The 23,060-nt window shown below is 37.2% G+C and overlaps 2 protein-coding genes across 2 annotated transcripts in view; both read left to right on the forward strand.

The window, feature by feature from the left end:
• Positions 1-2,998, forward strand: part of LOC121517422 (ankyrin repeat domain-containing protein SOWAHA) — a 38,970-nt gene extending 35,972 nt beyond the window's left edge. The window contains exon 14 of the mRNA XM_041799163.1: positions 237-2,998. Within this exon, the coding sequence (XP_041655097.1) occupies positions 237-409 (173 nt within the window). The 3' untranslated portion in view covers positions 410-2,998. The remainder of the gene's footprint in view (positions 1-236) is intronic.
• Positions 2,999-17,750: 14,752 nt separating this feature from the next.
• Positions 17,751-19,215, forward strand: irx7 (iroquois homeobox 7). The gene is made up of 2 exons (XM_041799050.1): positions 17,751-17,963; positions 18,469-19,215. Exons 1-2 carry the CDS (start codon positions 17,751-17,753, stop codon positions 19,213-19,215), a joined length of 960 nt encoding a protein of 319 aa, XP_041654984.1.
• Positions 19,216-23,060: the final 3,845 nt, after the last annotated feature.

The raw sequence follows: 23,060 nt of genomic DNA on the forward strand, positions 1-23,060 counted from the left end.
AAGTGTTCTCAAACTTCTCAAAGTTTTGGTAAAACAGCAAGAAAAACATGCTCACCCACAATGTTAAATTAGCTTTTTTAGTATTGTTTTTTTTTTTTTTTGCAGCAGCAGCAGCAGCAGTACTGCACTCTGGAAAAATGATGAAGAATCTACATACTACAGTTCCACTACTAGAGATGTGAAAACTTCTGTTAGGTTTATTGAAGTATCATAAATTTTGTTTCTTCTGATCACAGAATTTCAAGTCACTCAGGCGAGAGAGCGAAACAGGAACAGGAAGTTGGTGTCATTGTTTCACTCTAAGAAGAAATGGGGTTCAGCTGAGGATCTGGCTCCTATCGAGGAGGAGCGGACGGCGTCTCATCAGCTCGTCCTTCCTGCTTTCAGACCCAGGAAATTCTCCCGCTGAGGAAAAACTGGGATGATATCAGACCCTACTCTCAGACAGCCACCAAACCCTCACAGCCACAAATATATGTACACACATGATGTAAACCTACATGTATAGAAATGTAAATACATGTACATATATTATCTAAACACGATCACACATTTGCCCATGCACCTGAACAGCTCAAACAAGTATTGAACACAGATGCTTTAACTTTGGATGAATCTCTGCAGAAGATGCTGTGCTTTATTATGTTTTACTGATATTTATACAGTAGTTACCGTAAAAGTATTTCATTAAGCCTATAAATATAAATGAATGTTGCTAACTTACTTATGCCTTAAAGTTTCAAAATAAGCTCAGGCTACATGAAGTTTAGACTGTCAAATATGAGCGACTCAGGCCTACAGCAGTGTTGATCTGATTTAGTTCCATTTTTGTTATCACTTAAGAGTTAAAGTAGGAAAATAGTCACATTCTGGTTTGGTGTTACTCTAAATATACAACAAGAAGGGTCAAAATTGTGTTTTAAGTTCAGTTTTGTAAAACAGCTGGAGTTATAGTGAGGGATTGAGTCAGAATAACTACAGTTCTCATGTTCTCATGTTCCTAATGAACAAATGTCATCCTGTGAAACAGCTTGGCTTGCTGATGCGCTTTTAATAGTTTTTTTGGACAACAAGAGATTTTTTTTCTTCCCTTTTTTGGTCAAAAATAGTCAGCAATATCAGATTTACCACCACTTTATAGGCAGATAGATTTACTGTTGGTTTTGGTCATATTTATTGCCAGAGAAAAAAAAGTTAATTCAACATCTGTCAAAGGTTAGTCAAAGGTTCATGTTGCACGTTTTTATTTTAGGCCCCATAATGATAAAAAAATATCTTAAACTGCTACACATTTCAACATTGCACAAGGCTGTTCGACAGTCTTTCTATAAAGCCATTAAAGATAGATCTGTATCAGTGTGGCAATGCAATCAATCTGTGAGTCAAGTTAAATTGGTATTTGGTAAAGTTATTGTCAACACATTGCAACCATTGCAATGTTTTTCCTCACCAAGATTATTTCCTTAAATTTGTACCATCATTGTGGAGGATAGGAAGTGGATCGAGTTGGAAACAGGGAGAGGACGACAGAGAAAGTAAAGTGCGGGGGCACGATGGTGCATTTCAACAATTGGTTCTGGCTCGACTCAGCTCAGCTCAATTTTATTTTCGTACCAGGCAGCATTCAAGTTTCTTTTAGGTTCAGTCTGAGTTAATAGCTTGCTCTTTCATGTAAATGTGGCAAAAACAAGTGTGAAGAGTGGTTGCTATCTGAAATTGGCCTGTTTGGTTTCTGAGCTGGTCTTTGGTTGGATGTTGCATTTGTAACGTGATAATACTCTGGCCAATCAATGGTTAGCAGTGGCTTGATATCACATTTCAGTATCCACTCACCTTGAAGGGAAAAACACCTGATGCTGTACCAAAAAAAGTACCAGGTATTAGATACTAGAGTCAAGCCCTGCAGAGTTGGTAGAACATAGCTGAAATCAGGGGTTGGCTGATATTAATTGTCAGGGTGAATACTGATTCCCATTAAAAAGTTATGAGACCGATAAGTGATATTTGGAACAGATATGTATTTACAATAAAAATGAGCAAAACGTGTCAGTAATTATAATGTTACATTGACGTGTTATAGGGTGTATACCTGCAATAAGAAAAATCTAGACTATTTCATCACTGATTACTAAAGGTGATTAGGGCTATTACTGGTGTGGCTTGCCAATCAGATCGTGTTGTGGGCGGGACATTAGGAAGACTCCAGAGAGAGTAGACAGATCCAGATTGGAAGACTTAACCAACAGGAGAGCTGAAGTAACATACTTTTGAATTAATTCACTTTATCAGTGAACAGTAAAATAAAATGTGAATACAGATAATCAGCTAAAAGCTAAATACTGGTCTCAAAATAGGCAAGGCTGATAACAGCTTGAGCCCTAGTTTAAATGCACCAAAACACAGTCCGTCTGCTTTTTAAAGAACAGCCTCTGCACATGTGGTTGATGATGAGACATGCATGACATTATCAGCATCATCTCATATTAATATTGGCAGATATTAGTTTAAAAGTCAATTATCAGTATGGATAAATCTGCAAATTAAAGATCAGTGATTTCTTTAATTGTTCTGTTTCAAGTAAGATTTAGTGTCCTTAAAGTATATTTTCAAGCTTTACTCAAGGAAGCCACTTTTGAAAAGGCAAATAAGGAATTTGTGCACAGATTTTTTAATGTGACCTCTGCAGCTCTGTTTATGGTGCAGATTTCTTTAAATTTGTCCTCTTCAGTGTTGATTTAGCTCTTAATTGTGTATTGAAGTGCCATGTTAACTTTTGCAAAACAAATTTGCACTATTACATGTTGAATAAGCATCTTCTCAGTTATCTGCCCAATGGTTCAATTGCAATGCTTTTTGCATGGCTTCAGACATGTTTAATTTTTAACGGTTTGTTTTCTAATTCAGTGCTTTTGTAAAAGTGATTTTTTTAAGTTGATTTCAATCTTCCTCTGTTACATTTTTGCACAATATTTATACAGTATAATGATATTTTGGTATTAAATGTTTTATATCAAGCTTTGTATCTGTATTTTCTTTTCTTTAAATGTTCAGTGAGTCACTGTGTGTCCACTTCACTGGCACAGATCTGTGGACTGACGCGGTTGCTCACACTGTGTTTCTCCTTAAAAAGCACAGAAGAGCTGGTGATAATGCTTTTTTCTCTAAATACAATAACCCTGCTTTTTTAAGCTGCCTTTGATCTCACTTTAACTACCTGACTTTGTGGGCCACAGATGGAGTAAATATGGGCCCTGCTCACTCTCCATACGGCTTTAGACCTTAATTCCTGATTAGCTGAAAAGGGCAGCACTTGCTTTTGGGTCCTGGATATCAGACGACACAGAGGGGAACAGAGGCGAGTGTTTTTGTGCTTCATTTTTGAAGCGAGGATGTTGGGGGGGATAAGAGGGAGTTTCTGTAATAGATACTTATCTTACTGCCCTCAAGCCCCTCAAACAAAGTCGCCCTCTGAAGAGATTATAACCCAGGGAGGGCACATTAACTCTAATCCCATGCTTTGAGGCCTCGCACCCCCATACCACCCTCTGCCCCACTTATTTCAACCCTTCTGTTGTTGGGGGGCTACCTTGTATCTGGTGCATGTATGAGCAGGGCCTGTGGCTACGCAAGGGTTGTGTGGGTGTTTGTGTGCGAGTCAGGGGGGTGGAGTGACTGGTTCAATAGCACGCTGACTCTAATGAAAAGCATTGAGGGGTGCATACTGCTGTGTAACTGATTCCTCTCTCTGAAGAGATTAGGCGCTACATTGTTGGTTCAGTTGCTCATTTCCATGAGAGCACAGCCTCCCACCAGCGGCCGCTCGCCTTTGTTATTTTGAGTTGGAAAACACAGAGCCCAATGTCCCCGGCTTCCTTGTTACCATTGTTTCACAAATAGGCCAAAATGTAGATGTCACGTCACAGATGCCCAATAACCTCATTAGCCGCTCACTGTGAGGCTAAAGACAGAAATAATAATAAATCTAACTACCTACATGTTCTGTAGGGAGACAAGGAACATTTTTAAACATTTGGCCAAACTTGCAAAACACAATCATGATTCAGCAAAGAACAGGTAGATAAAAACAAACATGCAGTAGAATCATCTGCTTTTTTTGTGCTGCTGATTAAGGAGTAAATTTTTACAGGGCTGAAACATCAAGATAACATTTGAATTGTAAATCAGGAAGGAAAATGGATTTTCCATCTAATTTTGCTCTTCAAATAAAAAAAACCAGAAGTCTAACAAAAAGATCACAAATCAAAATGGCAAATATACACTTATATCCTATTTATGAAAAAAGATGTTTTCAAACCATAAAATTACTGTCTATATTCAAAAAATGAACTCTTTAAACAGAGAATTTCAAAAATTGTTATTGTTGTTCATCAGAGTGACTCTGAATGTAGAGTGGTCACCAGAGTGACTCTCTGACTGTTGAGTGGTCATCAGAGTAACTCTGACTGTAGAGTGGTCATCAGAGTAACTCTGTGACTGTTGAGTGGTCATCAGAGTGACTCCATGACTGTTGAGTGGCCGCCATAGTAACTCTGTGACCACTGGGTGGTCATCAGAGTAACTCTGTGACTGTTGAGTGGTCATCACAGTGACTCTCTGACTGTTTAGTGGTCATCAGAGTAACTCTGTGACTGTTTAGAGGTCATTAGAGTAACTCTGTGACTGTTGAGTGGTCATCAGAGTGACTCTGTGACTGTTGAGTGGTCATCAGAGTGACTCTGTGACTGTTGAGTGGTCATCAGAGTAACTCTGTGACTCTTGATTGGTCATCATGGTGAGTCTGTGACCATTGAGTGGTCATCAGAGTAACTGTGACTGTTGAGTGGTCATCAGTGGAACTCTCTTACTGTTTAGTGGTCATCAGAGTAACTCTGTGACTGTTGAGTTGTCATCAGAGTAACTCTGTGACTGTTGAGTGGTCATCAGTGTAACTCTCTGACTGTTTAGTGGTCATCATAGTAACTCATTTACTGTTGAGTGGTCATCAGAGTTACTCTGTGACTGTTGAGTGGTCATCAGAGTGACTCTGTGACTGTTGAGTGGTCATCAGAGTAACTCTGTGACTGTTGAGTGGTCATCAGAGTGACTCTGTGACTGTTGAGTGGTCATCAGGGTAACTCTGTGACTGTTGAGTGGTCATCAGGGGAACTCTTTGACTCTTGATTGGTCATCATGGTGAGTCTGTGACTGAGTACCACTTGATGAAATCAAACCCTGATTATCACTCTTGTATTGCCAGGGTTTTTATGGACATTTAAGAATCAAATTTATGACTTTTTTAAGAGCTGAACTGAGAGAAAAATAAGTATCATTTGTGTGAGGCATATGGTAAAGAATTCAAGGCATGTAAGATTTCTCTGCACACTGGATGAGGGCTGAAATTTTTGATATAGTGCACTAATTATGAAGTTTAAAATTGTAAAGCACAAAAAATTTTTTTTTTCAGTCATCAATACCCAAATTTGACAATTTTGGGGACATTCAATGCCTCTATCCAATCAGTATAATGTATAGTGACATTTGTCTTTAGCAGGTGTGCTAAGCTGATTCTAAACCGGTTGGCTATGTACAGACAGCACTACTTCAGTGCTGTTAAATATCACATGAACATGCGTATACACAGAAAATAACGATAAAAATAAATAAATTGGCGGGTAAACAAAGATCAGATATGGATGTGTTTTATTCAAAGTACCTTCCAAAATTAAAGACCTTTCACAAGTAAAAAATAAATAAAATAAGGCTTTTTTAAGACTCTTTATTGCATTCGATTTCAAAAGCCCAATGAAAGACTTTTAAAAACTTTCTAAGGATCCATGGAAACCCTGATTCAGAAATACAAAAACAAATCCAGCCACAGAAAAATGACTTTTCTGTTTTTTTCCAATACTTTAAATGTGCATTTACCTTCTAAGTAGCCTTTAATTCTAATTTACCCTGACTCCACTTAGTTGTTTCATACTTCATGTTGTCCATCAAATCTGCAATTGCATTCTTTCATTGTCTTTATCTGTACACATAATTGTTTTATTCTCTTATTTCACTTAATTTAGTATTTGTATTTTAATGTGTATTAAGTACTTTGTCTTTTATCAGAATTTTTTTTCATTTTATCATCTCTGTTTTTTTTCCTCTGCACTGTGGTCAATGGAAGCTGTTTAAAATGTGCATTATGTATAAATGTATCTTGACTTGGCCAGTTTAGATGGAAAAAAACAGTAACATATTAATCACCCAGTTATAAGGACCTATCAGTTGCCTATGCATCAAGAAATATGAATAATGTAAAGCTGTAGGCCTGAAGTACCAACCATGTATGGTGACAGTCTGAAACTAAGGCAATGTAAACTTTCAGAATTTTGTCAAGTTTCAAATTTTATCCTGCCAAAAATCCTTGTATTTTTTTCAAATGACTATTTCAAGGATTAAGGGACATGAATATCTTTATTATCCACATGAGGGATTTTGCTTTACAGCTAGCAGTCCCACATAGACCGTTTCACAAACTTTAAGAATGAGTAGAAGAAAAAGCAAAATACATAAAGAAAAACAAAGGGAGTAAGTACACATAGAGCTACTTTTATTTAGCAAAGTCAAATTGGGCCACAAAACAATTTCGGCTCAAACGTCCTTTTGAAGTGTTTTGTTTTTTTACCCAGAAAGCTTCTGTGTTTTAGTTACTATTTTGCAAAGCAGCCTTTGGCTACTGGTTATGTGCCCTTGCACGGCAAAATAGTGACAAAAACACAGAGGCTTTCAGGGTACAACATAAAATGCTTCAAACATTTTTGACATTGCGTATGTTTGAGCCAAACTTGTTTTGTGGTCCAATATTTTCCAAAATTCGCTTAATTCCAGGGAGAAACTGTACCCACCTGTTACACCGTATAGCCTAGCTTCCTGGCCAGTACAACCAGTGAGTCCTTCTTAAAGGAGAATGCTCACTAAAATCACTGGAGGCTAATGCCACTACTACTGCTACTTCGAATTAAAAAATGCTCAAATATCCCTTTAAGTGTTATAAGATTTACTCAAAAAGAAATTAGACAAACACACCTGGAAAGATTTCAAATTATCTAAAGTGAAAGAAACGTCCACGCTTTTAGCATTCTGCTAAATTAGATCAATGTTTCACAGTCTGCAAGCACTTTGTTGTTATAGTTGTACACTATAAATAATGACCTTTACTAGTTCTTCTGTTACTGTACTGTTAAAGTTGCAAAGAAGAATGGCTTTCTGGTGCAAGACACTGATTATTATAAGAATAATGAAATACCTTATTGGCACAAGCAAAATCTCTGATACTGGTCTTGCTTTCTAAGACTTCTATCAAGACTCAATGGAAATGTACTGTCATTAATTATAATTAAAAAGCACTAATGTGTAACCATTAAGTAGCTGAAGGCACTACATGCTGAAACACTTCTGCTTATAAAGTGGCTGTAAAATAAATCATTAATGAGACATTCACTGATTAATCATTATGTTGTAGCAGCGCTAATGGGGAGAGAAAGACTGCAGTAAGAAAACAATGTTTATAATGTTTAAAATGTAAGTAAAATAAAGTAATGTGGAGGATACATGTATGGACCTACTCAGTTCCTGATGACGACAGACCCTCAGTCTCTCTAAACACCCATATGGCTCTGCCCCATACCCCACATGATGTGTAAAAACAGAGTCTAGCGAGCTAACAAGCTGATCTGCTACAACGAGCACATCAGGGAGCTGCACCGACTCAGCCCGACTAACTGGACCAGGACTCTCCAGCTGAGGGACCCCGTAGGGCCGCAGCACCCAGCACAGGCAGCCACCTCCACCAGCACCAGCTGTCACACCAGCACATCACGATCCTACCCACGCTGCCTGTCACTCACCCAGCGGAGGGCCGTCAATCAGCCTGCACCCAGGAGGGAGCAGGGAGGCGGGCCCCTGCCCGGCCCTAAACAAAGACATACTTACATTTGCAAGCGGTTTGAGCGCCACGACTATTTAGAAAGAATGATAGAGTGGTCCTGATAAGAGTAATGACAAAGGACAAAGAGTGGGAGGGGGTGTGGAAGAGGGGGTCAGATAGTAAAGAGGTGGGAGAGCTTGATAACATTCACACTCTGCTTACATCTCTCCATTTGTGTTGATGCCCCAGGAAAATCTCATTAGGGAGGAAAATTGAAGTTCTGGTTGGAAACCATGATGTGTTTGTGGTCAATTGACTCTTTGTGATCTGCATCATTTAAATTCTGCTCCTTTAAATTCTGAAAACAAGCAGCTAAAAGGCCTCACTTTGCAGTATCTACAACAACAACAAAAAAAGAATATAATTCAACAAGAACTAAAGATCCAATTTTGCAAACTTTAAAATGTTAAGGAATGTACTGCAACAAATCCTTAAATAAAAAATCAGTTAAAAAGAGACATAAAACACACCACCAGAGATAAAAATACCCCTAAACCACAATACCAGATGATCAGATACAATCTGTTTAAAACTATGTTAAAAGAAAATACTAATGGGGGATACAAAAAGATAAGTGTTAAAATGAATGTAAAAACGCTACTAAAAATCAGATTATCTGATAGAGGCTATTGCAAAGAACACAAAGAACAGACCTGATTAAGGATGTCGTACGTAATGATGCAACAGGACGAGACACAAAGCTGGTGAAAGCTTGTAAAAAATCAGATGCTATACTGCTTTGAAGAATACTAAAATTCTTGTTTTCTGATTAAAGTCATTAAATTCTACACTGCAGTACGATCTGACAGAGTAAAATCAGATTTTAGATCGAGTGATGGATGTAATATGATGTAATATAATTCCCTGCAGAACATTACTACAGTGGTTCCCAAAGTGGGAACCACCAAAGAGAAAATTTAAATGATTTCAAATGAGATTTGTGCTTAAACATAAGTAGTGTGTACAAAAACTCAAAAACAAAAACAAACAAATACAAAAACTTAAAAGGCAAACTTGTAGATGATGCTCTGTGCTACATTGTAAACTTTAACCCCCTCCGGGGATGGTGGGAATCCTCAGGCCCTGGTGGTACTATTTTTGGAGTCACAGTCTGAAATTTTTGGGAAACCCTGCAGTACAACACAAATCAGTTAAAAGAAAAATAACATGAGGGATCAACTTAAATCTGGGTAAGTTTATAGAAATACAGTATCATAGGATACCAGACAATTTAATCTGATAATAAAAAGGTATTGAAAAATCAGTAAAGTAACAACCAGGGATGACCTAATGAAAGCAATAAGATAACACTAACCAAAGGTCTAGCATTGCAATACAATACAATCCAACACACAGTGGTTTTTCAATGTTTTTTGCCCGAGGCAACCCTAAGATGAAGCTAGGGTTCAAGGCAAACCATATCAATGCAAAAGTAGCCCTTTTTATCATGTTAGTGACCTTTAGTTGTTGTATAGTTGTATGGCTGCACGAATTTCACACAACAAACTATCTGAGTATCACTGCAATATGATATGGTATATATGTAACAATACAATACAATGTGATGTGATCAATATGATATGAAACAATAAGATGCAGTGCAATGTGATGTGATGAGTTGCAATGTTACAATGCAATGCAGTGTAATGCAGTGCAACATTGCAATGTGATGCAATGCAATGCAATGTGGTCAAGTGCAGTGTGATGTGATGCAATGTAATGCGATGCAGGGTAATGCAACGCAGCATAATGCAACGCAGGGTAGTGCAAAGCAACGTAATGCAAAGCAATGTAATGCAATGCAACATAACGTAATGCGACATAATGTCATGCAATGCAATGCAACATTTCAATGTGATGTGATGCAATGCGGTCCAGTGCAGTGTGATGCGATGCAGTGTAATGCAACTCAACTTAATGCAACGTAACGCAATGCAGCGTTGCAATGTGATGTGATGCAATGTGGTCCAGTGCAGTGTGATGAGATGCAATGTTACAGTGCAATGCGATGTTTCAAAACAATGCGATGCAGCGTGATGTGATATGACACTATAAGAAACCCTTTTTTATCTCCATGGGAAAATTTTTCCTGTGTTTGTGTGCTTATATGCTGACCTGCCATCTCATTTTTATTCATAAATTTAAAAAAATTAAACACAAATCACTAAACTCTAAAAGCCAGATAATAAATAAATAAATAAAAATAAAAACACCTTGTCACAGCATTCTTTGCTGGGATATCTGATTTTGATCCAAGCTTAATTGTGTGTTTGTTTCTATGTCTCTTACTAATATAAAAAGCTACTTTTTCCACAGTTTATTTCTCTTTTAACTGACTGTTTACTTCATAGACTTCCAAATGAACTACTTAAATAGATGCTGTTCTTTCCTCTGGTTGGATTTCCAGCGGTCAGTATGAACTTTCTCTCCTCTCAGTCTCTACTGCAGTAAAAATAAACTAACAAGCTGGAGGTGTTGAAGACTCTGTGGATTCTCTGCAGGCTTTTGTTGTCCTGTTCACACCTATCTATGAGCTATTCTAATTGCATGTTTAGTCCCTTTGTCAGCTCACAGGTAGGGGATCGCCTGTAATTGAGGTCACACCTAAACCTTTTGTCCTGACCTGCTCATTAGCTGCATGCACTGTCATTCTGCAGTTTTAGCCTAAAACCAGACTTCTTCAACCTCACTGTGTGTGCATTATGTGGAATATGCAGAGGATTGTAGATAAAGGACTGTTTCAGCTCTGAGGAATGACTCAGGTGTTATCAGAGATACAGATGATTTCATCCTCTTTGCTATCTCGTACTGTATCTCTGCGTGCTGAGGACAATCCTCTTCCATTTGGTCACTTTTCTCTCCTGTAAACGAGCAACATCCTTACGGCAAACAGCTCAGACCAGACCTGTCAGAGCAGGACCAACACCTGCATTGTGAGCGAGCTGCAGAAAGAGGAAGAGAATGAAAGGAAGATCTGTGTGAGGGACAAAGGCTTCAGCCCTGAGCTGTTTGTGTTGTGAGATGTAGACACTGATGCCATAAGCCTTCTTCTCCTTGCTCTCTGCTCAGCCCATTGTTGCTGCTCTTCAAATTTGCTTTAGGTTCTGTGGACCCCACCCTGAAGAATTCCTTTTCCCCCTCCAACTTCAACACTTTCTATCTGAGGATAAATCCTGTTATCACGTGCTTTCTTTCCTTGTTCTTACCACAAATATAAACCAGGATTTTAGAAACATATAGCACAACACAGTGGTGGGAAATGAGACAGGATCAGTCTGCAGATTTATTTATGCAGTTTATTCAACTTTTAGTCAACAAAGTGTAGAAAAAATGAGCTGTGCGTCTTTGCAAAGCAACGAAAAAGTTTCAAATTAGATCAAAAGTTCATCAACAAAAGCTGCTGGTTTGAATAAAACATTATAAAATATTCATATATTACGAGAAAAGCAGGCATAAGTTCTCCTGCCATTTACAGGACTTTGTTTTTCTCTATGGAAGAATGGATTTTCATTTAAAACGTATATGTTTTTGGTCCATTAAAGGCTCAATTAAATGTTTTAGCCTGAGTCAGAAGACTACCACAGAAAATTATTGAAATAGAATGAAACTGTATTTTATTATTAACCCTTGTGTTGTCTTAACAGTCTGTGGTCTCCAATATTTGTGTTTTTACTCATTACAGAGCAGAATGATGACATTAAATAACAGAAGGCCATTCATTTTTATTGCAAAAATTCTGTAAGAATGGTTTTCTTTACAGAAATAATGGTTCAGTATCTTTATGGCCACAATTATAATTATCTTTAAATTAATGCAAATTTGTAGTTGCATCTTTTGCAAGAGGTACTTCAGCAGCTTAAAAAACCCTTCAAAAATCATCTGCTTCAGCAAGGTACTACATATTACAATTAGGGCTTTAAAAAGATAATATTTTTAATCAAGATTAATCTCAGAATTTCTGTAGTTAATCACAATTAATCACACCCTTTTTATTGAAGTTTAAAATTCCACAAATTTGCGGAATGTTTTTTTTTTGTTTGTATTTTGTTACTTTAGATTTCCCTACTGTCTAGAACCAAGGGTAACTGACTTCCTGTTTGGATGCAGACCTGCTTTTACAGGCAGACTGAAGATTTTAACATGAACGTAAGCACAGAAAAAGAGCCTGATATGGCTCTTATAGGAAATAAGTCAACAGTAAAAAGGTAAATGTTTGATAAGTCAAGTTTCAGATGAGTTTTGACTTGTCTACTGAGCTGTCTGTGAGTTTTTAAAGTGAAATGAGACATTAAGGCGCAGTGATAGAGTTACTTGACATCACTGTGGAGGCAGGGAGACACTGCAGTGGCTTAACTAAAGTGTGTTGGAAGGGATGATAAAACACAGATTATTCATGATTAAAAAAAAGCTACAATTTGTGCAAAAATTGTGGACCTTTATTTATCACGATTAACTCAACTAATCTTGACAGCCCTTATAACAATATATTTATGATAATGAAAATATATTTATTATTATATAAAATAAGAAGAAGGAGAAGAAGAAAAAGAAGAAGAATTGTTATTATTATTTGGTTGGCTTTTGGTCCTAAAACTGTACCTAACTAGTAAAAATTATGACATAATTGTTTCCTGCAACACAAAACCTTTCATTTATAAGGTAAGATAAAAACCACTCTGAACCCTGTATGTGAAATCCCCACCACAGTCTGCTGTGTACCAAGACTGAGCACATACCACCGTCAGCTGCTATCAGTAGCTCATGGGTCACCCTGAGCAGGGCTATTTCAGCTACAAATCATAAGACTAGTCAAAATAATGTTTCACATCTAAGAAAAATCATAGAGGTATGTGATAAAGAAATATTATCTATGGGGTTAGGCCCATAGGGTCATTTTTACCCTAAGACAACAAAAGGGTACAATTTATTTATGATGTCATTTAAGAATCAAATTTTAAAAATCAAATGTGAATCAGACTTCCACAAAGACAAAACAGTAGCCAAAAATAATAAGTATTGAGGAGCTTGATTTAAAGAATATTGCGACTGTTCCAACTTAAAAAAATAAATTAATCAACAGGGGCAGTAATCTGAAAAACACAAACTTATACATAAAAATATTGATCCCATCTAAACTGCATGTAAAATTCAAGATTTTTTGCATTATATTACAGCACTGAGCCATTTTCTCCCATTGATAGAGATCCAAAACGCTACAAGTAGATCGTCACCTAAAGTATATTCTGAGCTTTTGTGCCCATTGACTTTTCCTGGGTTTCAGTGTCATCTGTTGAGAGGCTGAAGTGGTTTTGTTGTAGGAAAGAACAGAAATCTGCATGTGAAAGAGAGACATACTGCTCTGTTACTGTGGTGGAAGACCCATTCAGATCCCCTTTGAATTAAAGTATCTGTATCAGTTTGTGAGAATGACACATTCAAGTGACAGCCCTGCATTTAAACTTCAACACAGATGTTAAAAAGAATCAGTAGCAAGATGAAAATACAGGTGAAATTTATACTAGAATCAGATCTCCTGTAAGAGTTATAGTAGTTTATCATAATCTCCAATGTAGGTGTGAGATGAGATATCCCATTTCTAAATTCTAAATTTACATCTGCAAAAAAGGTATAAACAAAGTACACCATTAGAGACAGTAGGACGAAGAAATGGTGTAAACAAGAGCATGTAAATAAAGACAATAAATAAATACAAAATATGAAATATAAAATGGAACTCACTAATTATAAATTGTATTTACAGGCTGTTACGTATTTTGCATATATTACGGATTGGATATGGTTGGCAGTATTTTTATTATCCTTTTCGAGCCTATTGCATCATATTTGAGACAATTTTATGGCATCTTTATCGATATTGAAATCAATATATAAATCATAAAATTACCCTCCAGTGGATTATCAGTTGCCAAAAACGCCTAATGTACCTAACGTGATACAAAAAAGTATAAATGTAAAATTTTATAGCAATTTTTCTTTTTTAGGCTTTCAGTAGAAGGTTGAATAAAAATCTCAATTCTAAAAATGAGAATTTTCTTGCCATTATTTCAGTTATCAGGCTATAAGGGGTTAAATTAGATGAATAAAAAGTCTGACTTTTATTTGCAGATTAATCAAAGCTGTTCAATGAATTTAGACAACAAATAAAGTTACATTTAGTGCAAGAACTTAAAATTACCTTTAATTATAATTCAATCCCTGTTCATATATAACTCTAAATTTTTTTATCTTTTATTTTAAAAGAAGAGATTAATTGATTATATGTTGAAAATTTGAACACTGAATGCTAGAAGGATTTTAATTCATCATATAGGACACATTTGGCTTTATTGAAAATATTCTTGAACAAACCTCGTCATGTTTCTGAAGTTCCCATGTACATCAGTAGAGTTACTTCTCTGCAGCACCCCCCCATGTCTGAGATAAGCTGAGCCTCTGGCCCGAGGATCCACATGTGTTACAGGACTGTTGATATTAACATCAATCTTGTGAAAGTCCTGGGGCTGAGCTTGTTTTTTTCCTGTGAGTCTAACACTTCTTCATTGTTTATTTTCAGTTTTAAACCCTGTTGTGTGTTTTGACTTTCTGTGGTGTATTATTAACGGTGTGCATCTCTCTATTATCATCTTTTTGAGGCATGCATGATCAAAAATGAAAATAAAGTATAAAAAGAAATTAACATAATTTTTATTGGGCCTAAACAAATATTTTCATACCAAAATACCTTTGCTTAAATGATCATTTTCTTTCACATGTGCGAATCTGATTATGACAGTCCCAGAGCAGACAGGGTGAAACCTTCAGGTTGGGACTCAGTTCCCAACCTCAACACATAAAAGTAAGACTGGAAGTATGAGGCCTATGCAGAGTTTTACATTAACCCTTTAAAGCCTACTGTATCAAATTTGATACATACTTTTATGATACCTCTAGCTAATCAATATGATCAATGAATTACTAAAAAACATTTGAATAGAATCTGATAAATGATAAAAAATGCCCTTGAGTGGATTATCAGTTGCCAAAAACACCTAATGTATCAAATGTGATATGAAAAAAAATATATATGTTAAATTTTATGTAATATTTTCTTTTTTGAGATCACAGTAGAAGGTTAAACAGGCATTTCACATCCAAACATGAGAATTTCCTCGCTATTTTTTGTGTTTTTTAATGTGAGGATATTGTGATTATCCTGACAGTGAGAAATCACTGTAATGAGATGCATATCTTTATGGCTTCAGAAAAATCCAATAAAATATTTTCAGATACCTTATTTGAGCTTTAAGAATTGTCATTACTTCAGGCATAAGTGCATTAGATGCTTGCATCAAAAATCCTTGCACTGGTTCTCTTTATCCAAATCATTTTTACAACCTAAACAGCTGTCCATGTTTTCTGTTAAATACATCACATAAAAAGCAAGGTTATTGACACAAAGATTATACATTTGTTAAATACACACTGATCTTAGTCTCTTTAAAACAACTCTATTGGTGAAATTAGTATTTATTGTCAACAGATCTAATAGTTTTATCAACTCTATAGGTGATAGGCTGCTTTTCCTATTCTTATTTGAACTGAATGTCATTTTCCTTGTTTCTTTTATTTTTTATTGTGTTACATTTCATCTTAATGTAGTTCTGCTTTCCTTTAAGATAAAATAAGATAAACTCTAATTGATCCCCCATCAGGGGAAATTTGGTAATTACAACAGCTCAACAAGAGACAAGTAGGAAATAAAGTGAGCAAAACAATACCTAATATAACCAAAAACAGCAATACTAAAAATAACAAGAATAATAAATCTAATACAAGTGCTCTTAGTTTTAAAAATGTCTTGTATATAAAAAATATATATATTAATTGTAAAAATGGTGTTATGTATATAACCTTGCTGAGTCTACTCTTGTATATATATACAAAAAAAAAAGAAAAAAGAAAAAAAAAATCATGTGAATTTTCATGGGAAAAACAGAACACTGTTCAGAAACTTTAAAGAGTCTATTAATGTGTGGCCTAGTAAATAAATAAAAAAATATTTTCAGCTATGAAAGGTTCTGCACACATGTATTTAATTGCATTTGAGTGCCCTTTACAATGGTTTAACACAAATAAAACAGAGACATCACTGATGTTAAAACATGATGTCAACACTGATTTGACAGTTAAACTACCTCCATCAACAGCAAATGCAGAAAATGAGCTTGTTGAGATGCTACAAGAGTTCTGGAGGAAATAAAACCTCTCAGGAGAAGTTTATGGGAGCTTCAGATTACTTTTTAGAAAAAGGAAAAATAATAAAAAATGAAACTTCAATGAAAAACATCAACTCAAAGAGACGACAGCAGTAGAAATATGTTTTTAAAAATGTCTTCAGTGACAATCTCTAAACTGTCACCAGCCAATAAAAGTAGATCCAGCATCCCTCCTCCTCTTAATGCTGTTAATATCATAATGAAATGATGTGAGATAAGGAGGTGAGCTGCTCCTTTGAACTCAAACACTGAGCTTCACTGTGGCTTCTTTGAAAGAGGGTGCAGTGGAATAAGAAGTGTAATCTTCCCCTCTTATCTCCAACCCCCCCACACACACAACCGCCCGCCCCCCCCACACATTAGCATCTGTTATCTCACAATTATCATATACATTAGTCAACACCTGTTTCGCTTAACCTCGTTTAATTAGGGCCATTGAAACGCTGCGCTTCACTCAAAACAAAACCATCCGACATGTGAGAGGCCAGTTTGTTGTGGTTCAGCTCAATAAATTAACAAATAAAAAGCTTTCTGGCTCCGAGGCTTTATGGGCTGAAAGACAAGTGTTTTACGCTTTATGTCATTCCTAAAGTATTCAAAGAAAACAACTACGTCAGAGTTATGTCAGCGATTGTAAAGATGTCGAACTTTTACGCGTGCGTAAAAACGCATCCAAATCGTAACGCAGCTGAGACGGTTAATTCAATCTACACAAACTACACATGTGGAGGTGACGAAGTGTCAGAAACGACAGTGTTGACTGGCAGGATGTTGTTAACTGAATTCAGCTCGTTTTCTAAGATCTCCGCCGATTAGTGCCAGACAGGAGAAGTGTTAAAGTCGTGATAAAATTACATTAAACTGCTGTAAGCTTCCAAAACACAGGCACACCAAAGTAGATCAAAAACATGCTAATGAGACAGAAAAGTTAGCAAGAAAGGTTTCTAAAATGTAGAAACTCTTGTTTCAGAGTGTTAGAAGACTGGAAAGTTGGGGTTTGAGCTACTGAGCTAAAACGAAGACGATAAAGGTTGATAAGTATCAAGTTTGGTGGTTTCATCCTGCTTTTGTTCTCTTCGTATTGTAGGATAGCTGATTGGCTGTTTGTTCTATTCTGTGCGCCAATGAGACAAGTCTAAAGTAAAATCCAATAAAAGTGTAAAATAGATATTTATGAGAGTGAATCTGAGTGAATCTTTCTCCAGACATCCAAAGTGATCAAACTACATTTGCATTGAAACTTCAGCTCTCTGCAGAAATCTGCAGCACGCATTTATCCTCTCCACCAAAACGCTAAAAGGAACAGCGGAGGGCTTCTTTGATGGGATTTACCGCCAGTGAAAGCTGGAGGTCTTTTGAACGTAGCTGTCAGTCAATACCACAGAGACCCCTCCCCCCTCCCCCTCCTCCTGCACACAGGCTGGCGGCTGGCTGCGTATAAATAGATCCAGGAGCTTGGATCGTCACTCAAACTCGAAATAGCTGGGACGCAGGGAAAGATGCCCGCTTCACAAACTGGATTTGGAAACTTCTTCTTGGAGAGGAACATCAACATGCCGGCTGGATATCAGATCCCGGTGCTGGGCTGCTCTCCGGGTGTGCAGCAGCAGCAGCAGCTGGCGGCGATGGCTGCTGGAGTTCCTTTAACGTACTCAGGACTACAAGGATACAACTTTATACCTTATCCACACCACAGGCATATCACACATATGGTGAGTTTGCTTTTCTTAAGCTGTTTCTGTCAGATGGAAATGGATACAATGCGCAATTCTAGTTTATTTGGAACAGCTTCATACAACAAATGTGCGTAAAATCTGATGTTGCATTGTGGAAAAACAACAAAAATCACCAAAAAAGTGTGATCATGTTACTTTATCTTTAAATATTAGGTAGTTCAATGTTACGTCATCAAGGAAAAGCCAACATTATTAATGAACTCGTGCAGAATTTGCCAGGGCTGCATTGTTTATTTCCGTCTCCAAATGTATCATTTCTGTTTTACGCAATGCAATACCACGTTATTAACAGAGTACCATTCATACTCAAAGCAGTTCAGAGTGCTCTGCTGAGTCAAAACAGAATATCTGTAACATCTGGTGCACTAAAAAGCAGCAGCAAGTCATTAAAAATGCGCACATGCCTCAATAAATCCGTGCGTAAAAGGAGTATTACGTGCGTAATTTCTCGCTCTTAACGTTCTTTCTGTCTGTTTTCCAGAGTAATGGCTTCGACCTGAAGGCCGCCTCTCACTACCATCACGCGCTCCTTGCTCGTGGAGGAGCTTTCTACCCCCCGTACCGCCCCGGAGCAGCTGAGGATCCCGGCAGAGTCGCCAAGGTGGCCACCCGAGAGAGCACCGGCGCTCTGAAGGCTTGGCTAAACGAGCACCTGAAGAACCCGTATCCAACCAAAGGCGAGAAAATCATGCTCGCCATCATCACCAAAATGAGCCTGACGCAGGTCTCCACCTGGTTCGCCAACGCGAGGCGACGCCTGAAGAAGGAGAACCGAGTGAGCTGGGCGTCCAAGGGGAAGTCAGACGAGGAGGAGGAGGAGGATGAGGAGCAGGAGGGAGAGAGTGATGATGAGGACAGCTCGCTGCAGAAATGTCACCTGGATGACCGGGATGAGGAAGAGGCGCAAAATGAGCGCGCAGACACGCACGAGCAGGTGGAGAGCGAAGCACCTGTGGAGGTGACGCAGCAGCAGCAGAGCAGCGAGGACAGAGAACTTACTCTAGTGAAGAAAGTGGAAAACTCTGAGCACACGCCCTCTGCTCTGGAGAGTAAAGACAACAATGTGAACCAGAAACCAAAAATCTGGTCTTTGGCTGAGACCGCCACCTCAGACACTGTGAGGAAACCCACGGACAGTATTTACCACCCGGCAGGGAAACTGTGGGCAGAGTGGGCTTCTAGGAACGGCCTGTTTGTTCCTTCATACACCACTCATGAAATCATCTGAGCGAGTTTGGACTCAGAAGACTTTCTACTCATCTTTTTGCACTTTAAACCTTCAAACCTCAGGGACTTTTGCTTCCTGAAGTTTGCAGTCAAATGTTTTGGGACCAAAGACTAAATGTGTAAATAAATGTAGATGTATTTTTCCATGGCCAACCTGTAAATTATGTTTCCTTTGTCTAATGGTGAAGAAATATTTTTGCTTAAATAAACTTCAGTGAAATCTCAACGTTTTTAGTGGTCTGTGACTTTACTTTAACGAAATAATGACACGCTTATTTAAAAACTGCACGTTTATCCATGCTACGTGATGCACACCTGGAAAGTATTTTGAAAGTAATCCTTGATATAAAGCACTGATCATCAACTGGTGGCCCGAGGGCCAAATCAGGCCCCCAAAGCTTCCTGTCAGAAAAGGAGAAAAAGATGTTGTGATTTGAATTTTATCTCTTAGCTTTAAACGTCTGCAGCTATTAAATCAATCCCAAAAACAATTAGTACTGAAATAGTTCTAGAATGACGACATTTTTCTTGTCAGCCATTAAAAGTTAATTTTTTTTGATTGTTTAGGACTGGCAGAAATGTTGTAAAAAACATGGCCAGATTAAGTGATGACAAAAATTTGCCTGAAAACTGGTTAAAATGTGGAAAAATTTATGATGAGGAAAAAAGGTGCAAAAAGTATTAAAAAGGGGTTAAAAAGTGGCGACAAATAGATAAAAGAGAGTGGCACAAAGGGGATAAAACATACAGAAAAGGGGTTTAAAAGGGACCAAAGAATTAAATTACCTTCTTAAATGTTTGTGAATTTAAGTCGAAAACAGGGGAGAGGTGTCGTTTGAAATGTTTTACTAATTTTTATGGAAATTCCAGGAAATTTGTTTGGAAGTTTGGGGGAATTTTTACTCATTTTTAATAGAGTTTCAGAGGCAAAAAGAATAAAAAATGGGTTAAAAGTAGCAAAAACATAGCACAAATAGCCTGGCAAAGTCTTTGAAAGAGTTAAAGAGTGGCACACAGGGGCAATAGTAGGTAAGAAAGTTGCAAAAAGGCTGGTAAAATGGGCAAAAAGTGGCAAAAATGATCAAAAATTGGTTACAAGCAGCAAAAACATAGCACAAATAGCCTGGCAAAGTAGTGGAGAGGGTTGAAGAGTGGCACACAGGGGCAATAGTAGGCAGGAAAGTTGCAAAAAGGCTGGCAAAATGGGAGAAAAGTGGCAAAAAAGAGTAAAATGGGTTAAGAGTAGCAAAAAATGCTGCAGAAATGGCAGAATGACGAATGGAAATGTGGTTAAAAGAAGTTCCAAAAATGAGTTTACTCTGGGACTAAATCACAACTGGGGAGGGCCCATTCTCTGAGATTTTCAGGGACACAGCTAATTCTGTGGGCAGGCCTGTCTCATTGTGGCCTGCTGCATTATAGATAATAGAGATAGATCTCACTGGTAATGACTAAAAATATCTTGCGTTTTGAAAGAAAACAACAATACTACTTCAAAGATATGTTAATGAGACCAAAATATTTATTTCGTTTTTGCTTATTTGAAAGTCCGGCCCCCAGAGTCTCTGTCAAGACTAAAGCTGGCCCTCGTGAAAATGTAATTGATGACTCCTGATATAAAGGGCTTGCAAAACAGTATTTTTCTCAGTAATGAACTAAAATCACCACAAAATGAGAAGTTCTCCAGTTTCTGTGAAATGCATGAAGTGACTAAGTTTTGGGTACTTTCAAACTCCAAACCAACAAGTCTTAAGAAGAGTTTAAGTTGTGATTAAAAAAAGCATCAAACTGCGATAAACTTTTCAGAAAAAAAGACAAAAAAAAGGGTTTGATGGTTTCAGTCCCACTGTTGTTAACCTTGTGTTCTAAGACATGGTGGTTCTTTATGCTGTGTTTTGTGCTGACAGGGCATGTTTGTCTGAAATTAGAGAACAAATGATGGTAAAAGCACAAAATAGACATTTTTGGGAGTAAATCTGAGTTTTTGGCATTGCCATCCATATGGAGTCTTTATCCAGCTCCACAAAGAAAAACAGAGCTACGTTTGCTTAGAAACTTCTACTCTCTGCAACCTTCAAACTATTAAGTCTTCCCAAACTTTTAGTTATCTTGATGCTGGCTGATAATCCCTGCCATCTGAATCAGCGTATACACTTTAATAATAGGAAACAGATCAAAGGAAGATATTAATGGACCAACTTTGACATGGAGGATGAAAAAAAGCCTTGAAGGAACCAGAAAGCTTCAGAAAAACTTGTTTAGAAAAAACTTTGTGCACATTGGCAGATGGCAAAGCTGTGCCATAAACAGCAGTGATACTCAACACATGGCTTTGGAGCCACATGTGGCTCTTTCCTGATGATTTGTGGCTCTTCTATGTCTTCATTTGAAATATAATTCCAAAAGAAAACCTTAAAAGGGGATTCGACTTCAGAAATGATCCATTGCAAGTCACATTAATCCATTTTTATGCTTTCACTGTCAAACTTAATTGTCAACCTTTATTTATTGTCTATATATTTCCATTACCCTTATTTGCAATTTGTTGCCTCTTTTTTTCTTACGTTAAACATTTTTGGTGCTTTTTGCCACTTTTATCTTGTTTTGCCCCTTTTCACCAGTTGTTGCCACTTTTTGCCCACTTAAGCTACTGTTTGCCCATTTAAGTCACTTTTCACTAATTTTTACCAAATTTTTGCCACTTTCTGACCATTTTTGCCACCTGTAACTATTTTTTGTCATTTCTCACCCACTTTTGCCACTTTCTGCCCTCTTTTACCACTTTGTAACTTTTAACCTGCCATCTTATGCCTATTTTGCCCCTTTTCGACAATTTTTTGACACCTTTTTTTTCCATTTTAATAAATTTTTGCCACTTTCACCACTAACATTGTGGCTCTTGCAAAGGTGTTTATCAATAATTTGGCTCTCTGGTTGAGCAGGGCTGAGTAACACTGCCATAAGGCAAAGGTAGGCAATTGCCTGGTGCGTCGTGCACCAGGAGACCTCAAGATATACATCAGAGCTGAATGATTTAGGAAAATAATCTTATTTCCCCCTAATATATTATGATTTTGTATGCAATTATTTTTAAGTTCCCCATTTTATATAGTTTTTTACAAATGGGATAAAAAAATTCTTACAACAAACACAATATTTGGGAGATGAAAGCTGAACAAGGACAGTGGGATTTTTTGCAAATTATTCTAGAAAAAATTAACATGTGAATTTTTGCATGATGTGTACAGCATCATATAAACACATTCTCTACCTTAAAGCATGTATTGAACTGGTATTTTGAAATGAATTTCGGGTTAAAAGAAATATTGCACCTTCTGTGACTGGAAAATTGCACTAGGACATATTGCGACTTAATCTAAATTTCGATTAATTGCCCAGCCCCAGTGTGCATCATTTATTTCATTTATTTAATTTGCACACATATAGGATTACACAAAATTGAATTATGAAGATATAAAAGATGTGTTAGGAGAAGTAAAGAAGCCAACAGGCTTATACAAGCCTGAGGTATATGTGTAAAATTACTTTAAATGATTCAGATGTGTTTTTTGGATGTGAATCAGCAGTCAAAAGTGAATGAAACAGCATCAAAATAGTTTAATATCCAAAAAAGTCCCCTGCGAGGACCTCTGGCTCTAACAATAATGTCCAAGCTCCTTAAAAATCCCCAAGTTGTGTTCATATAGAGCTATTTATACTAATGTAGGGATGCAGGATATTATCAGCATGATATAAGCAGCGGCAAATATTAGCTGATAAAGTTAATAATCACACTGGCAAACATGAACATTGCTGCAGATATTTACAACTCATTTATTGGCTGTA

Source organism: Cheilinus undulatus, linkage group 11 (genome assembly GCF_018320785.1).
Source record: "Cheilinus undulatus linkage group 11, ASM1832078v1, whole genome shotgun sequence".
Classification (NCBI taxonomy): domain Eukaryota; kingdom Metazoa; phylum Chordata; class Actinopteri; order Labriformes; family Labridae; genus Cheilinus; species Cheilinus undulatus.

Coding starts and splice junctions, on each gene's coding strand:
- irx7 (XM_041799050.1), top strand. CDS start 17,751: ATGCCCGCTTCACAAACTGGATTTGGAAACTTCTTCTTGGAGAGGAAC. Junction 17,964..18,468: donor ACAGGCATATCACACATATG/GTGAGTTTGCTT, acceptor TCTGTTTTCCAG/AGTAATGGCTTCGACCTGAA.